This window comes from Nylanderia fulva, unplaced genomic scaffold, assembly GCF_048542155.1.
Source record: "Nylanderia fulva isolate GAGA-0341 unplaced genomic scaffold, ASM4854215v1 Scaffold19, whole genome shotgun sequence".
Taxonomy (NCBI): Eukaryota; Metazoa; Arthropoda; class Insecta; order Hymenoptera; family Formicidae; genus Nylanderia; species Nylanderia fulva.
In genome coordinates, this window is record NW_028190161.1 from 3,990,326 (window position 1) to 4,009,763 (window position 19,438).

General features: G+C 33.9%; 3 protein-coding genes across 7 annotated transcripts in view; 1 reads left to right on the forward strand and 2 right to left on the reverse strand.

The window, feature by feature from the left end:
* Window positions 1-1,289: 1,289 nt before the first annotated feature.
* Window positions 1,290-3,624, reverse strand: LOC114928846 (uncharacterized). Its single transcript, XM_029300218.2, has 3 exons — window positions 3,246-3,624; window positions 2,495-3,043; window positions 1,290-2,409 (listed from the first exon to the last, which is right to left on the reverse strand). The coding sequence occupies exons 1-3, from the start codon at window positions 3,358-3,360 to the stop codon at window positions 2,204-2,206; spliced, it is 870 nt and encodes a 289-aa protein (XP_029156051.1). The 5' UTR covers window positions 3,361-3,624; the 3' UTR covers window positions 1,290-2,203.
* A 471-nt stretch (window positions 3,625-4,095) lies between these two features.
* LOC114928841 (heat shock protein 70 cognate 3) lies at window positions 4,096-13,366 on the forward strand. The gene is made up of 10 exons (XM_085481784.1): window positions 4,096-5,047; window positions 5,216-5,363; window positions 5,563-5,782; window positions 5,858-6,090; window positions 6,322-6,547; window positions 9,598-9,694; window positions 9,771-10,191; window positions 10,384-10,749; window positions 10,866-11,269; window positions 11,595-13,366. The coding sequence occupies exons 1-10, from the start codon at window positions 4,923-4,925 to the stop codon at window positions 12,253-12,255; spliced, it is 2,901 nt and encodes a 966-aa protein (XP_085337910.1). The 5' UTR covers window positions 4,096-4,922; the 3' UTR covers window positions 12,256-13,366.
* Window positions 13,367-13,690: 324 nt separating this feature from the next.
* Window positions 13,691-19,438, reverse strand: part of LOC114928842 (RNA-binding protein Ro60) — a 35,103-nt gene continuing 29,355 nt past the window's right edge. For 4 of the 5 annotated variants that reach the window (XM_029300211.2, XM_029300210.2, XM_085481783.1 and 1 more), the window contains one exon: window positions 13,691-19,383. The gene's annotated coding sequence lies outside the window, so the exon portion shown is untranslated. Of the gene's footprint in view, window positions 19,408-19,438 lie in introns of all 5 variants that reach the window. The other variant, XM_085481782.1, reaches the window with a different exon arrangement.

Consider the following 19,438-nt stretch of genomic DNA (forward strand, 5'->3'; position numbering starts at 1 on the left):
TAACAATTAGTATTAATAATCTTATCGACTTCTAATATTACTATATATTTACCATTCATTATTCAATATTCGAACTATTCACTATAAATATTGCATATTTTAAATAAATAAGTATTTTTGAAAATATAAAATAAAATATTTTAATTTTTTTTTAGCAAACTATATTATACACGAAAGAAAGCATGAGTAGTGACAGAGAAAAAGCAATTATTGGCACGGCAATATCAATAGGAAAAAAACTTTTGTCCAATTACGAATTTGATTCCGATTCATCATTATCTGATAGTGAAACTGAAATTTTATTGACACTTATTTGCTCAAAAAAAAAGAGAAACAAGGCTAAACGCATTGAAAGATATGTGGAAGAAACCATTCATCATTTCACTGACAAACAATTTCAGTCAAATTTTAGAATAACACGTGAAACTTTCCAAAGTTTACTTATTATTGTTGGTCCACAAATAGAAAATACTAATACTACTGGAACTGGGAGACCAATGGTCCCAGTTGAAAAACAGTTATTAGCAACAATATGGCTATTAGCGACGCCAGATTCTTATAGGTATCCTGACATTTTTATATATATGTAACGCTGATTTTTATTAGAAGTATGTAAATGTTTGCTCTTTCTGTAATCTAAAAGTAAATAACATTATGATGAAAAGAAAATTTTACTCTAAAAATTCAGACAATACCAAAATCAATTGTATATTTATTTTTAAACTATCATTAAATATATATTTATTATGTCTAAATTTAATTTAAAAATGATGTTCTTTTATGTAACAACAGATCAGTTGGAGAAAGATTTGATTTAAGCAAATCTACATTATTTTCCTGCTTTGTTCGAATTACGACAGCTTTAAATGATTTAGCACCTCAAGTGATTCATTGGCCAACAGAACAGGAACTTCCATTGGTAAAAGAAAAATTTAAAGCTATGGCTGGAATTGATGGTGTTATAGGTGCTCTCGATGGGACATATGTACCAATTAAAGCACCATCAAAGGATCCAGAAACATATCGAAATCGTAAAATGCAGTACGCCATAACGCTGCAAGCAATTTGCGATGCTAATTTAAAATTCATAGATAGTTATTCAGGATATCCTAGTTCAGTACACGATGCTAGGATTTTTAGAAATTCTGACATTTATAATTTGATACGTCAAAATCCAGAAAAGTATTTTCCAAATGATGAATTTATTTTAGCCGATAAAGCTTATCCTACTTTAAAGTGGTGTATTACTCCATATATAAATCGAGGAAATTTGACAAGACAGCAGGGAATTTTTAATACACGAGTTTCACAGACAAGACAAACAATTGAAAGAGCATTTGCTCTTTTATTTGGTCGATTTAGACGCTTAAAATATTTGGACATGAACAGAGTCGATTTAATACCCAAAACGATACTTGCATGCTGTGTTTTGCATAATATATGTCTAGATTTTAGCGATGATTTGATATGCGAATATGTACAAGAAGGTATGGAGGCAATAATGGAAAAACCACAGGAACAAATTATATATGAAAATGAAAATGAAAAACGACTTGGAAATGAACGTCGCGATGCACTATGCAAAGCATTAAATCAAAATCGTCGACAAATGTAATATGTTCTCAGTGCTATATTCTGTAATATAACATATATTCTATAATATATTTTATAACTATATTTTATAATATAACATAAATAGGATATTCAAAAATAGGATCGCCCTAATACAGTTAAAATAAAAAATATACTTTTAAAATAATATACTATATAATAATATCAATTTAAAATAAACTTTTTCATTTAGATACTTTGAGGCGATATTTTTTAGAGTTAATACAGTAACCACGTCTTTGGCACAGATTTAAAGAAATTGAAAATCAATTTTTTTTTCGCATTCAAGAAAAATAATTTATTAAGGGTGCTTTCCTTTTAGCGACACAAGTTGACACAATCATCATTCTGTCTTTTTTAAACATTCAGGCTTTAATAAAAGATAGAATGATACTTGTGTCAGCTTGTGTCAACTTGTGTCGCTAAAAGAAAAACGTATTAATTCAAACAATTTTTTAATCATTAACTATTCAATCTCATTTTTCTTGGATGCAAATCTTCTTATAATTTAAATTAATACTGATATACTTATCATTATATAAAATGTATTGCAGAGCCGGACGGAACAATATTAAATAATCTTATCACAGCTTTATAGCTTTTCCATTAATTTTTCCATCATGCGTTCATAAGAACTTATACTTTGTCGAAGAAGTTCTTGTTTTTCTTCGTGCCTGGCCTTCTTTGCGTTTTCTTTATCTTCAAGTATAACTTGTAAATCACTGAGAGTTATTGTACTCGCTCTCTTTCGTTGTTTTTTTTTATTATCTTTCGCATCATCAAGATCTTTCTGTGTAACTGTAAAATAATAATGTAACTTATAATAAATGTAAACAAATTCTTAACCAAATACATTTATATAAAATAATAATATTTATCATACCTTCAAACTTAATATTGTCATTCGATGAACTTGCTATTGCAACAGGAATAACATTGGGTTTATTTCCAAACAATTCATCGAGTTCCTCAAAGTTATCACATTTTACTGGTGCTGCACCAGTACTTTTAGGACCCATATTATCTATTTTTTTAAAATACTTTTTCTTCATGTATTTCATTTTTTCTTTACATTGTGCTGCAACAAAATTATAGCCTTCGCATTTCATACCACAGGCAATTTTAGTCCAGATATCGTCCTTTTTAATGCAATTGGAACTAAAATCATTTTGATACTTTTTGTACAAATGTAGCAGCATTGCTCTACTTTTATCTGTCCATAAGTTTTTCATTCCTTTATCCAGAACTTTTTCATTGCTCTCTTCTAAGGGTATCAATATTATGTTCTCAGTTTCTTCTAAGATAGATGTCGAACAGCGAGATGAATTTTCTGTATCAACATTTTTTTCGGGTAACATAATTTCTATTCCATACGGTTTGAGCAAAGTTTCAATAATATATTCCGTTAAAGGAATATAAGCCATTCTGCCTGCTGTAAAATATAATTAAAAGAGGTTATGTTATTTGTAAACGTTTTTTAACAATTAACTTGAGAATTATACAAAGCAATTTTTACAAAGGAACTAGATATTAAGCATTTATTAAGCATAATTCGTTCTTTGTCGTGTCTATTAAGACACAACAAAAGGCGAAATAAATGTACCAAATTTCTAAACATATATTTTGTAACTTACTTTTATTGTCACGTAAATAAACTTCCGACATTTCTGCGTTGAAAATTGGATTTCTATCGGCACCTTCTATAACTTTATACAAAGCTTGGGATTGTGATATCTTACAATTAGACATATTTGGTACACTATTGTAATTTCACTTATTTCACGTACGGACAGAGAGGTTTCTTTCCCCTGGTACGGAATTCTTGTGTAAAATGTGAAAAGTGCGTTTCTGCGCATGACGGGTAAACTCTACCTCAGTCGCGAGCAGGGTACATAAGGAGCACCCTGGGTAATTCCTCAAGAACTTTCTAAACGCATGTGGGTAAAGGTAACTTTTCCACCATAATGTATTTTTCGACTTTCTGAACGAGTTCAGAGACATTTATACCCTGCGGGTAACGTTTACGAACGCAGCCTAGAAGAGTCTTTAGGTGCCTTTTCATACGCAGCATGCTGCAGCAGCAAATCAGTCACGTGATCAAAATTTATTCGAGCATATTTCTTTGTTCTCTTATTATTTCAAGATTAAAATTACGATTTTTACTTTTATATTCTCAAAATAATTAATTTTATTCTTAAAAAATTTATTATTTAACTAATACAATGATAATAATTATTAGAATCAACTAGTTGCGTGTTCTTTTGCTTTAGAGCCATTCTACAATAGGTTGCAAATATCCTCGTTGCTAGTTGACAGTTGAGGATTAACCAATCAGCTGACAAGTTGCTTTGCTTTGATTGGTCAATCGGCAATTTTCAACTAGCAACGAGAATATTTGCAACTATTGTAAAATGGCCCTTAAAGCGCAGCCAATTGGAACAATTTCTTTTCCTTTCGTCCTGATTGGTCCAATTTTGCTGCACTTATATGGCGAAATATCAAAACTCGCCGGTTTCTCACGTTTACAAAAATATTTCATACTTGTTACTTATCTTGCGAGATAGGAATGATTATCGATTATGATGATGAAACACAAGATCGAAGAGAATATTTGTTCTAATTATATTGTTCGCGTTTAAAATATATCTCACAATTTTCATGCGTTGCATCACGTCAATTAATATAATTGGAGTAAAATTTTATTTTTGCATGTCACGCTCGAGCATCACGAAACGCAAAAACAAAGACAATATTTATTCTAATTATATTGTTCGCGTTTAAAATATTTCGCAATCTTCACGCGTTGCATCACGTCACATTAGTATAATTTTATTTTTGCGTGTCACGCTCATTACGCATTTTTTCTGCAAATCTAAATTTCCATTTCAAGACTTCAAGAGTTACTCGTCCACTTCAAGACTTTAAGAGTTACTCTCCAAGAGTTAAGTTTAATCTCTTAATATTATTTCACACACCACGGTTCATAACTCACAATTTATAGTCATTTATAGTTATCTAATCATTTTTCATTCAAACTTAAACAAATTCTTGATTATTAGACAAGGTGTAGAAATTTTGCCTAGCATATGTTATATAAATTTATATAACTAATATCGTATTGTGTTTGTATATTGTCTGTATATTTATCAACTTTAATCAATTGCAATAACATATTATATTTACTTTAGACAACATGTTTATATATATATATATATATATTGATTAAATTGTCCAGATATCGCACTGATAATATCAAGTGGCCATTACGTATAGCTGTAAGAGTGTGAATAAAAAGAAAAATTTAAAACGCAATGAAAATGTCGACAGTTCCGGCTAAGCATACTCTTCACAGTGGAATTTTTCATCCTGTCTTACGACAGTGGCAATCTCAAATTGATATCACTGTCAATAATCTTATGTATCCTATATTTGTATCGTAAGTATGACAATCTGATTGTTCTCTAATAATATACTTTATGCAATTATACATCTACATTTTTCTATAAAATATGCATAAGCATAATTTAAAAATTTATTAATTGGTATATATATTTCTGCTTGTTGCAGTATCATAGAAATGTTATGTAATGTTTTGCATGTTTAGGGATGAAAGAAATGCTAAAGATGCTATTAATAGTATGCCTGGAGTATATCGTTATGGTATTAATCAGTTGGAAAACATGTTAGAACCTTTAGTTGCCAAAGGACTGCAGTCTGTCTTATTATTTGGTGTATCGCAACATCTTGATAAAGTAATATTTATAAATTGCAATAATATAGAAAGAGAAAAAGTTCTCTGAAATTACATAAAAATCTATTAAAATATATATTAACTATATTATTTAATTTTTTATAATTGTTTATTTCTAATTTTATGTTTCCAATTTCAATTAAATATTCAAGGAGAAAATTTTATTTTTTTTTTTAATTCCAGCTATTAAATTTTTTTAGGATGAGATTGGAAGCAATGCTGATAGTGCAAGAAATCCTATTATTCAAGCTGTACCATTACTGCGAAACAAATTTCCTAATTTATTAATAGCATGTGACGTTTGTTTATGCCCGTATACAAATCATGGACACTGCGGTATTCTCAACAATGATGGTAGCATAAATAATACAGATAGTATCCGAAGGATCGCTGAAATCGCTGTGTCATATGCAAAAGCTGGTTAGAGTTTATTTTTGAAAATTATATATAATTACATATATTAATTACTTCAAATATATTTGTAATCTGTTACAGGTGCACAAATTATTGCACCATCTGACATGATGGATGGCAGAATAAGAGCAATAAAACAAGGTCTAGCTGCTGCTGGATATTCAAATAAAGTAGCAGTTTTATCATATGCTGTAAAGTTTGCGTCAGGGTTTTATGGACCTTTCCGAGACGCATCGCAATCTGCTCCCAAGTTTGGCGATCGCAAGTGCTACCAATTGCCACCTGGTAGCAACGGTTTGGCAGCTAGAGCTGCTGTAAGTCCATTTATTTATTTTTTATTCATTATTTGCATAATATGTTTGAAATGTATATACTATAAGAAAAATAAGTGAAAATATCTATAATTATATAATGTAACTTATTCTATTAAGTTATATTCAAATATTCTAAATTATATTTGTAACTTCTATTTTGCACAATATGTTAGATATATAGATAGAATTAATATTTTTATATGTAAATATATAGAATTTACGTTTTTAAAGGCAAGAGATGTAGATGAAGGAGCAGATATGTTAATGGTAAAACCAGGACTGCCTTATTTGGATGTAGTACGCAACATAAAAGATGCACATCCAGAATATCCTATATTTGTATATCAAGTCTCGGGAGAATATACCATGTTATATCATGGTGCACAAAACGGCGTGATCAATTTGGAGAACGTGCTGAATGAAATATTAGTTTCTATGAGAAGAGCGGGTGCTGATTGTATTATAACATATTTTACACCATTGCTTTTGGATATGTTACAACCGAAATGTAAGTTGTAATTAGAAGTTATATACGTGTGTGTAGTTATATTTAATTTACTAAATTAATTATTATATTAAAATTTAAATTCATATTACAATATAATTAACTAAATTTGGCATTATGAATAATAGTATTTAGGTTTACAAATAATATAATTGTAGTCGTAGGAAATTAATTTTTATGTCAGAAGGATAAACTTTAATAGGTAGAAGATCAAATTTTAAAATGACAAATTTTGCAAATTAAATATCATGAAATATGCATTATTAACAACATTTCATCATATATGTATTATTTTCTTCAAATTCTTTTTCTCTGTCTCTCCTTTTCTGTTATAATATTAGTGAAATAATGATGTAAGCAGATGTGTGCGTTGCGTTATTACAAACATTCCGTTTAGCCTACTATCTGAGATAACGGACGAATACCGTTAGACTGAACGGTGTCATGGTGCGCGTGAAGCATAACCGGAATAACACGTTCCATCTGTGATCATTCATTTCGTATATGATCTTATGTCTTATGAGGAGGGGACTTGTATGATTTTTTTTACAAGTCGAAAAAATAAAACATTTTGTTGCATCAAGATGGTGTGTGTGTGTGTGTGTGTGTGTGTGTATTGTGTGATTGAGAAATGAATAATCATATATATATGGATAAAACTTACAACGAATATTGATAAGCATATGCTGATAAATGAAAACTCCAATAAAAATGTGTCTTCCAAAAAAATAAATTTCTTTTTTTAAATTATATATCTAAAGGAAGAAAAAATATGATATAGAATTCATTTTTAGTTTTTTTATTTAAATATCCGATCTTATATATATTTATAAGTCATTTTATACGGGGTTTTTCTCACATTTCTCCAAATAATATTATTTAAATGTTGTTAATAAATATCAATAAAATTTGCGAAATTCTTAAATAACATATAATAAAACTTATAAATATATTATATTAAAAAATATATCAGTGCAAAACGTGTATGCATTCTTTAAATATTTTTCTGATCATGAAAACATTCAAATAAAATGTTTACATATATGTATTATATTTTATTACGAAATAATATATAATGACAGTTTCCAATAACATGTGTATTTCTTTTTAAATTAAGATTATCAATAATTCTAATTACTGCAACTCTGAGAATATTTATTCAAAATTTGTGATTGTCTCATCGTTCGTTTAAATAAAATTCTTCCAATGTATAATTTGTTTGCTTCGTCGAAGAGATTAAAAAATGTATATCTTCCAAATATTTATTAGCTTTAGCATATAAATGCTCGACATGTCCTGTAAATTAAGATTCATTCTTCGCACATCTTCAATTTTGCGGATATAGTCGTCAAAAATTCATTTTTATCCCAAAATGATCAAAAATTCCAACTGCATGATAATTTACGAAGTGAAATTGCACCATTATAAGGATATCGATAAGGCGCGATAATCTTGCTGAGGTAAACTATCGATACGTGACGTGACGTCTCGAATCTCGTGGCTTGTGAGAGAGGGAGCGAGACCGCGAACGGCGTCCACGTGTTCCGTCCGTCATATCTAACCAACCGCGGACGAATCGCGAAGGTGGGCGAAGGGTCTAGAGGTAGGCGATCGTGACGTGGGCCAACCAGCCGCGGCCAACTGTACGCGCGCCCCGCCAATGGACGTCAGCGCGTTCCGTCAGCGCCGCGAGTGTCGCGGCCAATCAGCGTTGGCCACGACGAAACGCTCCCGTTAATATCCCGGCTCCGAATCCGGTAACGACATCAGTCATCGTTTTACCGCTCGTCGAAGAAATCGCAGCTCTCCTACGCAACGCACGCGTCAAAGGAACGTTCGCTCTTTCGAAGCAAATCGACGATACGTATTCTCCTGGTAAGCGAATTCTCCCTTCAGAACTCCTCGTCTTGAGTCGAGTCCGCGCGACGAAAGGTTGCGTTTAACGCAACGCCGACGTATCGACGTCAACCGGGATTCGATGCGGAACTCGTTGGAACGAGAATGTTCCGTCAAGAATTTCAGACCTTCCGGACGTCTTTCTATTGTACATTGTAATTGTCACTTGCAGCTGTGATACGGATAATTCCGGATTATTTTCGCTCGTGTTATTCTCGTTCGTTTTTTTTTTCGCCAACTTGAACTTCTTTTTTCCTTTATATTTGAGGATTGCGGTCTTTTGCCACGTTTGCTCACGAGTCCGTTCTCCGGTCGAAGCTCACGGGAATTTCCGTGCCTTTTCCGCCTTATGTGGTGTAGATAAAGATATTTCCGCGAGTGATCTTTGCTTTGAATTGATTGGTGATGAGAGACGATACGTCGGGATGTGTCAAATATTTCTTCGAAGCGATGACGTGTGACACGTTTCGAGAGAGATCGAGCTGTAATCCGCCCGGTTCGAATCCGATAACTCGTACAGTTGCAAAGACTAATTAATCCACATACTACTATTCTTATAAATATAATTACTCAGTTGAGCACATTAAAATGTCTTGAGTAATTTAGCGAGAATTACAAGGCCACTTCTTATTACCAGATGTATTGATACAAATGATATATATATATATATATATATATATATATATATATATATATATATATATATATATATATATATATATCAAGATGGTCTATCCGAATATGATTAATATATGCAAAAAAACGTAACTTATAAAACAAAATTTATTCTGCACATAAAATTAATTTATTATTATTACGTTAAAAATTATTTTTTGTAAAGATATATGTTAAATTTTTATTATATATTTTTAATTATTAATAATTAATGATGTAATAGTTGAATGACATAAAATCTAACACATACATGATGCAAAAAACTATCAAGATTTCTAATAAATGTGACACTTGTTATTAATATTATTAAAGAAATGATATGCATAGGAACGGGTTGCAATTTTACCCATATATACACTAACGCTATGATTATTAATGATTTAGATAAAGGTGACGCTTAATCATGAAGAGAGTCAAAGTTGCGATGATAGTGGTGCTGCTCGCAGCCATCACGATCGCGAAGGAGGATAAGGAGAAGGAAGATATCGGTACAGTGATAGGAATTGATTTGGGTACAACCTATTCCTGGTGAGTATACGGGACGAGATGCTCGTTTTCTTTTTTTTTGCTTGTAAACAAATTGATGAAACATTATTCTTTTTAGCGTTGGAGTTTACAAAAACGGACGCGTGGAGATCATAGCCAATGATCAGGGTAACCGTATTACGCCGTCCTACGTGGCGTTCACCAATGACGGTGAACGTCTGATCGGTGACGCCGCCAAGAATCAGCTGACGACGAATCCAGAAAACACCGTGTTTGACGCCAAGCGGCTGATCGGCCGCGAGTGGTCAGACCCCACTGTGCAGCATGATGTCAAATTTTTCCCATTCCCCGTCATTGAGAAGAACAGTAAACCGCACATTAAAGTCGAGACTAATCAGGGTGAAAAAGTGTTTGCGCCCGAGGAAATTTCCGCTATGGTGTTAGGCAAGATGAAGGAGACCGCCGAGGCGTATCTAGGCAAGAAAGTCACTCATGCGGTAGTTACCGTGCCAGCGTACTTCAACGATGCACAAAGACAGGTGAGGATTGACTTCTTTTTCCTCAAGTGTGTGATAAGAGATAACATTACACCCTGCGCACAAGTGTGGCATGAGTATCCGAATCATCGACTTTATATCCTGTTTGATGTATTTTATATTGAGAAAGCGATATTTATATATACGCGTGACGAATTCATTGCGATTATAACGTTTGACTTTTTACTCTCGCAGGCGACTAAAGATGCTGGAACGATCTCTGGTCTGGTCGTAATGAGGATTATCAACGAGCCGACTGCCGCCGCGATCGCGTACGGTCTGGATAAAAAGGATGGCGAGAAGAACGTATTGGTATTCGATTTGGGTGGTGGTACCTTCGACGTGAGTCTACTTACCATCGATAATGGTGTGTTCGAGGTAGTCGCAACCAATGGCGACACCCACTTGGGCGGCGAAGATTTCGATCAGCGCGTAATGGATCATTTCATCAAACTGTACAAGAAGAAGAAGGGCAAGGATATCCGCAAGGACAATCGAGCTGTACAAAAATTGCGTCGTGAAGTCGAAAAGGCCAAGCGAGCACTCAGTGCTAGCCATCAGGTATGTACATGTTTGTTTATATAGTATTTTCTTTGCCTTTTCTCCTTTCCTTTTTATCGAATGTACGATTATTATATATTTATAATTGCTGATCTAATTGTCTTTATACGTTACAGGTCAGGATAGAGATTGAATCGTTCTTCGAGGGCGAGGACTTCTCCGAGACGTTGACCCGTGCCAAATTCGAGGAGCTGAACATGGACCTCTTCCGTAGTACCTTGAAACCCGTGCAAAAGGTCCTGGAGGACTCTGACATGAGCAAGAAAGATGTAGATGAGATTGTCCTAGTCGGCGGTTCGACCAGGATTCCGAAAGTTCAGCAATTAGTTAAGGAATTCTTTGGCGGCAAGGAACCATCGCGGGGCATTAACCCCGACGAAGCCGTCGCTTATGGCGCCGCTGTACAAGCCGGTGTGCTCTCCGGAGAACAAGACACCGATGCTATCGTACTTCTCGATGTTAATCCTCTCACTATGGGTATCGAAACCGTCGGAGGTGTAATGACTAAACTTATTCCAAGGTAAATACCAACGATTATAGATGTTAAGCGTAATTCCATGCGGTTTTACGTAATGTTGATTACCAAAATTTTATTCAGAGATCGTTATTCTAAGGCAGATATGTACAACATAGTATATTTTTTTCTTTACATTATACATATAAATACAATATCATATTTCTAAATTTGCAGACTTTTTCCTTTAAAAAAAAGAAGAAAAAATGCTCGAATCGTCATTAAATTCCTGAATACTTGAATTATTTATCAGTTGATTAATTCGTACGAATTTACGCGTGAAACGAGATGAAACGAGCGAGAATGTGACATTCTTCATTTATTTTCGCAGAAACACAGTCATTCCCACAAAGAAATCTCAAATCTTCTCGACGGCATCCGACAGTCAGCACACCGTGACAATTCAGGTGTACGAGGGTGAGCGCCCCATGACCAAGGACAATCATTTGCTCGGCAAATTCGACCTGACCGGCATCCCGCCGGCGCCGCGCGGCATACCGCAGATCGAAGTAACCTTCGAGATCGACGCCAACGGTATTCTGCAGGTATCCGCCGAAGATAAGGGCACGGGCAATCGCGAAAAGATCGTCATCACGAATGACCAGAACCGTCTGACACCCGACGACATCGAACGAATGATCAAGGATGCGGAGAAGTTCGCCGACGACGACAAGAAGCTTAAAGAGCGGGTGGAGGCGCGCAACGAATTAGAGTCGTACGCATATTCGCTTAAAAATCAATTGGCTGACAAAGAGAAACTCGGCTCGAAACTGAGCGATGCGGACAAGACCACGATGGAGGAAGCGATCGAGGAGAAGATCAAGTGGCTGGAGGAGAATCAGGACACCGATCCGGAGGAGTACAAGAAGCAAAAGAAGGAACTCAGCGACGTCGTTCAGCCGATTATTGCTAAGTTGTATCAGGGCGCGGGCGGCGGTGTCCCACCACCTACCAACGGTGGCGACGACGAAGATCTCAAGGACGAGCTTTAACTGCAAGCCGCCGATCCGCTTCCTTCGGTTCGCGGTTTGGACTGATTACTCGCCTCCACGAGCAAATACTTTACAGAAGTGTCGTTAATACACAATAATTACGAAAGGCTGAAAACGGGATGTTCTCGCCGTACGTTTAGCTCTAAAAGTGTGGCTGTTTGGTTCTAAGTTTCCCTTAGATAATATATAGTATATCTAAACTTTAAGAACTCTTAGGTTAAGAAGATATTTAAAGTTAAATGTACAGTGGGAATACGAGTCTTCGTTGTATGTAAATCGTCAATGTATATTTAAGAAAAGTGCGAGAAAGTGCTGAGGATGTTGAACGTCAGATTTTTCATACATTCTACATGACTTTGGACATATACACGTTATCGATTCGTCAAATATTTGTTATTAATATATACAAAATTTTAACTATTGTTTTATCAGCTTAATTCTAACATTGTCTCGCATTTTCCTTGAATGGGCAACTCTATCTTGATTGTAAATTGATCGTTCGACTGTGTGTATACTGTATACAAAACGAGTCGAGAGATCCGCGTTTGATCGAATTGTAACGATAAAATGAAAGTTTAACGAGATGTGTGTAATGCACATACGCACATTGTAGTTTGAAGATTTCGTTCTATCGCGCTCAACTCGTCCAATCTTGAGTTGCATGATGCCAATGTTAGGAACGAAGGGATTGTCGATTATCGTATAAAAATTGTCGTCAGCCAGTTTCTACATCGTGTTTGCTAAGGAGGAATTTGACCTCGATGAAAGTAAAGAGAGATAGACGCTTTGCTCATCCCTCGTGAGAAATACATATACACATACATACATTGACTATTGCGTCGTTAATTTATTTCGAATTGTTTTGTATGTTCCATTAAGTGTAATAATGATAATCGATGAATCGCGGAGCAAAGAGTGTTAAGGTTTGTTCGCGAGTATGCGTGAGAGGGTGAATGTTAAATATGCCAGTACTTTGTACTCGCGCACGGGCTTGTGTAACTCGTATACTGCCACCGAGTTACATCGTACAACGTACAATGTAGCCCTATCTCTACGTGGGTGAATGCAAATATGTATCAGTATCGTAAGAATAAAGTTTTTCAGTAAACTATATACTTTTTCTTTTTTACAATAATATCTATGGAGATATTTACAATTTTCCGTCTATACATCAAATTCGATATACAATTGCGGAAATTACGCGAATGTTGTCAAATGCGTTATGGTGTTTGTTTCTTAGTTTGGTATCACTTTGATCACATATACGCGGTGTAATGATTTTTCTAAAACTTGTAATACAAATTTTCCTTTTTTTCTCCCCCAGTAGGTGAAAGTTAAAGAAAAAGATGGATTTTGGATTAGTCGATGCTTTTAATTTTATCATTTTATTTATTCCTTTGATTCGTCGATACGGTAAATAAAGTGAAAGATATGCTTTTGGGTTCTGAGAAATTTATTTAATCAAGTTCATATTGTAACAAAAACAGCACAAAATTCGTAGACATAATCAATTTCCTATAACAAATTCTTTATCCGTCTCTATTTTGCGTACCAAAATACAACCATTAACAAACACGATGATGACATAACATAATTCTTGCTTCTCCGAATGGAACTTTATGAACACGTTAATTCGCTTGGAACAAGATGCTAGGCGCTTACGTAATGTGTTTTTCACAAATTTACTTGGGTATAAAAATAATATCGATAGGATGGGGAATTTATAGCTGTGTTGGAAAAGTTTTGCGATTTTGCATCACGACTTAAACCCTTAAATTTAAATTGTCGTCTACTTTTTTTTTAAGTTTTTAAACTAACTCTATATCGAGAGAATAATCGCAATCACAATCAAGTGTTTTTATATGATAAAAATAAGTAGAATTTCAATGTACTTAAATCATTTCTATATCATGTTTAGGTACATCTTATTTTTTTCGTCTAAAATATCGTATGAAAAAAATATATATCGTACGATTGCAGACTAATATCTAAAAATTCTCGTCAATTTACTAATCAAGGACGGCAAATAATTTTTTCAAAGTTTCTATCCCCCCCCCCCGTACATAATTTAATTTCTGAAACTTTTCCCACGCAGCGTATACGCGACAATTCCTCTTATTCATGTTTCCAAAATTACCGAATAATATATATCGCTTTGCGCATTGTGTAATCTATACACATGTAATAATACTAGCCTTAACTAAAACGCCGAGAAATCAATTTGACGCGATATAATTCCGGGCGCTGCAAAAATATAGTATACACATATAGGAATCTGAAGAGAAATTTTGAGATTCTCAAAAAATATTTTCTATTTTTTCTTTTGTGACACGCCGATTTCTTTCGCAATACACGTGAGAAGAAACGATCACTGGCCGTAAAAATAGCACTTCTAACTAACGCTCTAAAGGGGTCACATTTTTTTAAAGATAATTATAACAATACACGTTGAAGGATACACGAGGGAAATGTTTTTCAAGAATCTCAAAACTTTTTTTTTAGAAAGACGCCGAAAGATGTAAAACGTGTAAAATAAATAATCCATCGAACAAGGCAAAGAACAGCTGAAGTGAACGGTATTATTCGTCTGTGAATCGATTCGTTTCGCCTTTACTTAGGATTTTTCGTATGTAAAAAGGTAAGGCCAAAAGACATAGGCGGTTCAGTGCGTGAATCACGAACAACGAGAGGGACAATTTTCGTCGTAACTCGCAGAGTTAGTACAATTCGCTCTTGCTATTTTACACTGAGAACAAGGTAACGAGGTATTTCATTGCGGTTTTTGTACATGTAGAATTGAATATATTCCGTTCTTCGAGATTTCACTTTTCTTTTTTTCCCTTTATACTTTTGGCATTTGCGTCGAAAGCTTCGAACAACGGGGTATTGAGCACTTTTATTTTTTTTTTCTAGTTTCTTCTTAGATCGTTGAAGCGACAATGTACTAATTATGGAATTATAAACTTTGTCTTTCGTGTATAATATGTATAATCCTAAGGAACATGATGTATTATTTTCGTACTTGCGTTAGTCACAACCAAGTCTGCATACGATTGACAGAGAATCGAAAATAGAAAAGAGAATGCACAATTAAAAATGGAAGTCCTTCGATTGACAAATGATTCGCTTAAATTATTTCGCGAAAATTATTAATTAATTTATAGCAAGAGCTAAAACTCTTTTCGAGCGAGTTCAAGATACCTTAACAAGTGTGAATGAGTCGCTTTACAGTTTTCTCGAGTCGTATATGCAGACTCGTGACTAACGGTATTTGCTCCGAGACAGTAATGATGCCTGTAATGCTTACGAATCGGATAAAGTACGTTCGTGGATGTGCTTCCTGGTCGAAATCAATCGAAATCAGATCCGGAATTTCGGAGGATCGTCTTCGGCGAGGAAGCTGACTCGTTCCCGCTTAGATAAGGCGAGAACGAGCGATGATCCGAGACGTCGTGTATCGCACTTGGTGCCACACATGTCCCACGATTCATCCCGTTACATCCTTTTCCCCCTTCCCCATCGTTTTATAATAATGCGTAACTACATAATGCAGAATTTCTATTTTCCTCTCTTTCTCTCTTTACGCGGTAAATATCTTTTTTTTTCTTCATCTATCATGAACACATTTAACATATTGTTTCCTTTTTTTTCTGTTTAATTACACAGCGCATCCCGAAATCAACTAGACTGTGAAATAACAGCGCGGATAAGTGATTCCTTTCAAGTTCTCTGGCTATACTACTTGCTTTTTTTTTCCTTTTCTTCTCTATTTTCTTCCCTTTATACGCCAGTCTATATGTCATATATTTCGGACGTAATCTTATATAATAATATTAATGAATACATATATTCGCGCGCACATCGCAACCGGAAAGGATTTCGACACTGGGATATTCGAATCTCTCATGACACTCTCGACACTCTGTCTTCGAGTATTGAACGCTATAGCTAAATTTAATATTATAATTTCGTAATATATATATATATACATATATATCGCTATATATTCGATTATAGAAGAGATCTGCTTGTACTATGATAGGATTGCTATTAGCGATTGAGTTTAGAATTAAATTGGTCGATTATTGTAAATGTCTGTTGTAAAAAAGAAGAGCAGCGTTTAAAGACGAAATCCTCCCCGATCGTAAGACGCACTCTCATACATATACAAATACTATGTAATGCCTACTCACTAATGCCAGTGAATACAATTGAGCTACTAATATGATCGTAGCGTGAATATTATTCTTAAATTCGCATTTCGATAACTAAACGCAATTCGTTTTTCAAAATAAAGTTCTTTTTTTCGCTCTTGCGCCACAAAGTTTTCTCGTAAAAATGCGCTAGAAATTCTCCCACCGAACATTGAACAAAGATTTAGACACAAAGTGTGTGTGTGTGCGTGCGCGCAATAAATGTATAAATAATTTCTCCAAGAGCAACATGCTCGCAAAATACCAAATCTAGAAATAACGTGTAAAAGTAAGAGATAAATATTTTCGATAAATTATAATTTAATATAAAATTCTCGGTAAGACCGTTGCGCAACCGAGAGCCAATAATCGTTCGTGTGAATTTTCTTTTGAAATATGATCCTTAAAAATAAACTTACAGCTTTTTTTCGCCAAATATTACAAACACACATTTTGAAATTCCTATCAATAAGATATCGCTGCATACAATGTATTTTGAAATGAATACATATCCCTTTCAATGTAGATAAAAAATGGAAAATCTTTTTTTTAAAACTTTTTTGCGAAATTAATTCATTGTTAATTAACTCTCTCGCGACGTAATTTATTGAATAAATCTTTTTCAACAATCAACAATAAAACATTAATTTCTTTCACTTTTTGTATAATTCGGCAAAAAAGTGTGTCTTTAATCTGTAGAGAATTAACTAGAGTTTGATTTCATTTTTTATTACAAGTGCATATAGATTGCTTAAAAGGGACAAGTTTACTTATACATTCTTTTCAAAATATTGTTCTATCGAAAGAGAATTTATTCATTGATAGCTTTCGATCTACAGATTATCGAGGGAATAGCTGCAAAGAACAGGTGAATAGTTAAGCACTTGATTGAAATTTGTTTCGAAGACCTGAGAGTTCATCCACACTGTACTTTTTAGCAATCAGGTATGAAGGAGATACGTGTGCTTCTCATACGCGAAAACCCGAAAGGGGAATAAACCCGAGACGATAATCCGTAGATCGAGAACTCATTGTCAAAAAATACGATACGGAATTTTCAACAGAAAATTCACGCGCTAATTCGCTCGCGCAAAGCGACTAAAATTCAACAAATAGGTATAATAAAACACGGTGCGCTTCTGGGCTGCGTCGCCTTAAATACCATTTCCCTAGTTTGAACAACAACAATGTATCTCGTATCACAGTATATTATTCAGTAGTGTATTTAGTATTTGTCTCTCGCTTGTCTTCACTTTGGATATGGCAAATATGAGATAGTAACAGTAAAATTATACTAATGTAAGTCTATAACTCTTTGGGGCTAAATGCGTATCACAGTGGGAAAATTTTCAACGTTCCTATGTTCATCACCGTCCTCCTTTCTTTCGCTTTCTTTTTTTTATTTTTTGTCGTTTTACTTATTTTAGATTATTTTTTTTAACCGTCCAGAAGCGCACCGGTCACCAGAAGCGTGTCACTTTTGTTTCTCTTTTTGTTTTTGTTTTTTTGTTTTCTTTTTTTTTAATAAGATCACGTTATCCATACGCACACGTTACGAAGAAGCGTAAACCGGCAACCAGTGGAATTAAGCAAGCAATATAGTAATATAATATTAGAGAGTATAAGATTTTTCTTTTTCTTTATCATATTAGTCAAAAAATGCACCATATGTTACTTAAGATACGCGTTTCCGTATCCGTTATGCAGTCTTATCCTAACTTTTCGCTGCGTAGTGTGTCTCTGATAATGCACTATTATGGAACATAGGACTATTGAATTGTACTTTTTCTTTCTTTTTGTAGTTCTCAAAGATTATTGCAATTGCATATGAAGTTACGGAGATGTTTACGTAAAGATGTTTAATGCGAAATTTTTTAAGCTAACAATAAGTAACGATATCTGTTTTTTCAGTCATTAAATGATATAAAAAGTTTAAATTGACTAAACAATCCTCAAACAATTTCTCTCTCTCTCTCTCTCTCTCTCTCTCTCTCTCTCTCTCTCTCTCTCTCTCTCTCTCTCTCTCTCTTTGTAAATAATTATATTAAAAAAAGACAGAGAAAAGTATCGATGTAACATATACTTGATAGCATATTTAAAGCAAATGACAATATGTACAATTTCATCAATATGTATCAGAAAAAAAACTTACACATTCCAAATATATTATTAAAATTAAATAAAGTGAAAAAGTGAGACTTCATATGCAACGGCTTAATAAAAAAGTATATGTAACTGATCTATATATTGCTTATACGATTATCGAATTGATGCGCTACTGCGCGCCAATGTTCGCTAAAAATAAAATCGCTGAGTTACTTTAAGTAGTAGTATAATCGAAAATCCAAATCGAAGTAAAAAAATACTTGATCTTTTTACACACAAAAAGGAAAATACTACACAGCTGTTTCCTAACACTAAGAACATGTAATAGATAATATTAATGTTATCGTCGTGCGCCAGTAATAATGCACGCCGCTATTTGTGCATTAATATTCTCGATACTCTTCATTATTCACTTGCAATACTCTGTAATTCTACGTTCCAAATGTACTATCTCTCTGTTAGATCTTATATAAATTAACATTAATAGATGGCGAAATTTAAAAATTTGATTCAGTTATGGATATACAAATCCAAGCCGACGTTTAAAACTTAAAAATTTGTCACTGTTTTTAAGTAATTAATAAAAGTTCTATTTGCACATAACTTTCCTTCGCCTCTATTCATCACATTAGTTGTTTGCTTGTTCGCCCGATTCGATTTTGAAGGAAAATTGATACATTCTCACTATATAATTGGCTCCTCAAACTGCCAAAACAATATACTACTCCACTTTTGTGTCAAAATATGCTTTAGGAGAATGAACTTCCTTTCTTCATTTGACCGTTTGTATCATATTCTCTTGAAAGAAAAACAAGTTTCGAAGAATTTCCTGCAATGCGCACACAGTCTTTCACTAATTTGTAATACTTAGGAATAAAAATATA

What these genes read in the sequence shown, in the direction of transcription:
- LOC114928841 (XM_085481784.1), top strand. Translation starts at nt 4,923, where the DNA reads ATGAAAATGTCGACAGTTCCGGCTAAGCATACTCTTCACAGTGGAATT. An exon ending in GTTTGGCAGCTAGAGCTGCT is followed by an intron (nt 6,091 to 6,321) that starts GTAAGTCCATTT and finishes ACGTTTTTAAAG; the next exon opens with GCAAGAGATGTAGATGAAGG. An exon ending in GAGAAGAGCGGGTGCTGATT is followed by an intron (nt 6,548 to 9,597) that starts GTATTATAACAT and finishes TTGCGATGATAG; the next exon opens with TGGTGCTGCTCGCAGCCATC.
- LOC114928846 (XM_029300218.2), bottom strand. Translation starts at nt 3,360, where the DNA reads ATGTCTAATTGTAAGATATCACAATCCCAAGCTTTGTATAAAGTTATA. An exon ending in TTATTTACGTGACAATAAAA is followed by an intron (nt 3,044 to 3,245) that starts GTAAGTTACAAA and finishes TATATTTTACAG; the next exon opens with CAGGCAGAATGGCTTATATT. An exon ending in TGACAATATTAAGTTTGAAG is followed by an intron (nt 2,410 to 2,494) that starts GTATGATAAATA and finishes ATTATTTTACAG; the next exon opens with TTACACAGAAAGATCTTGAT.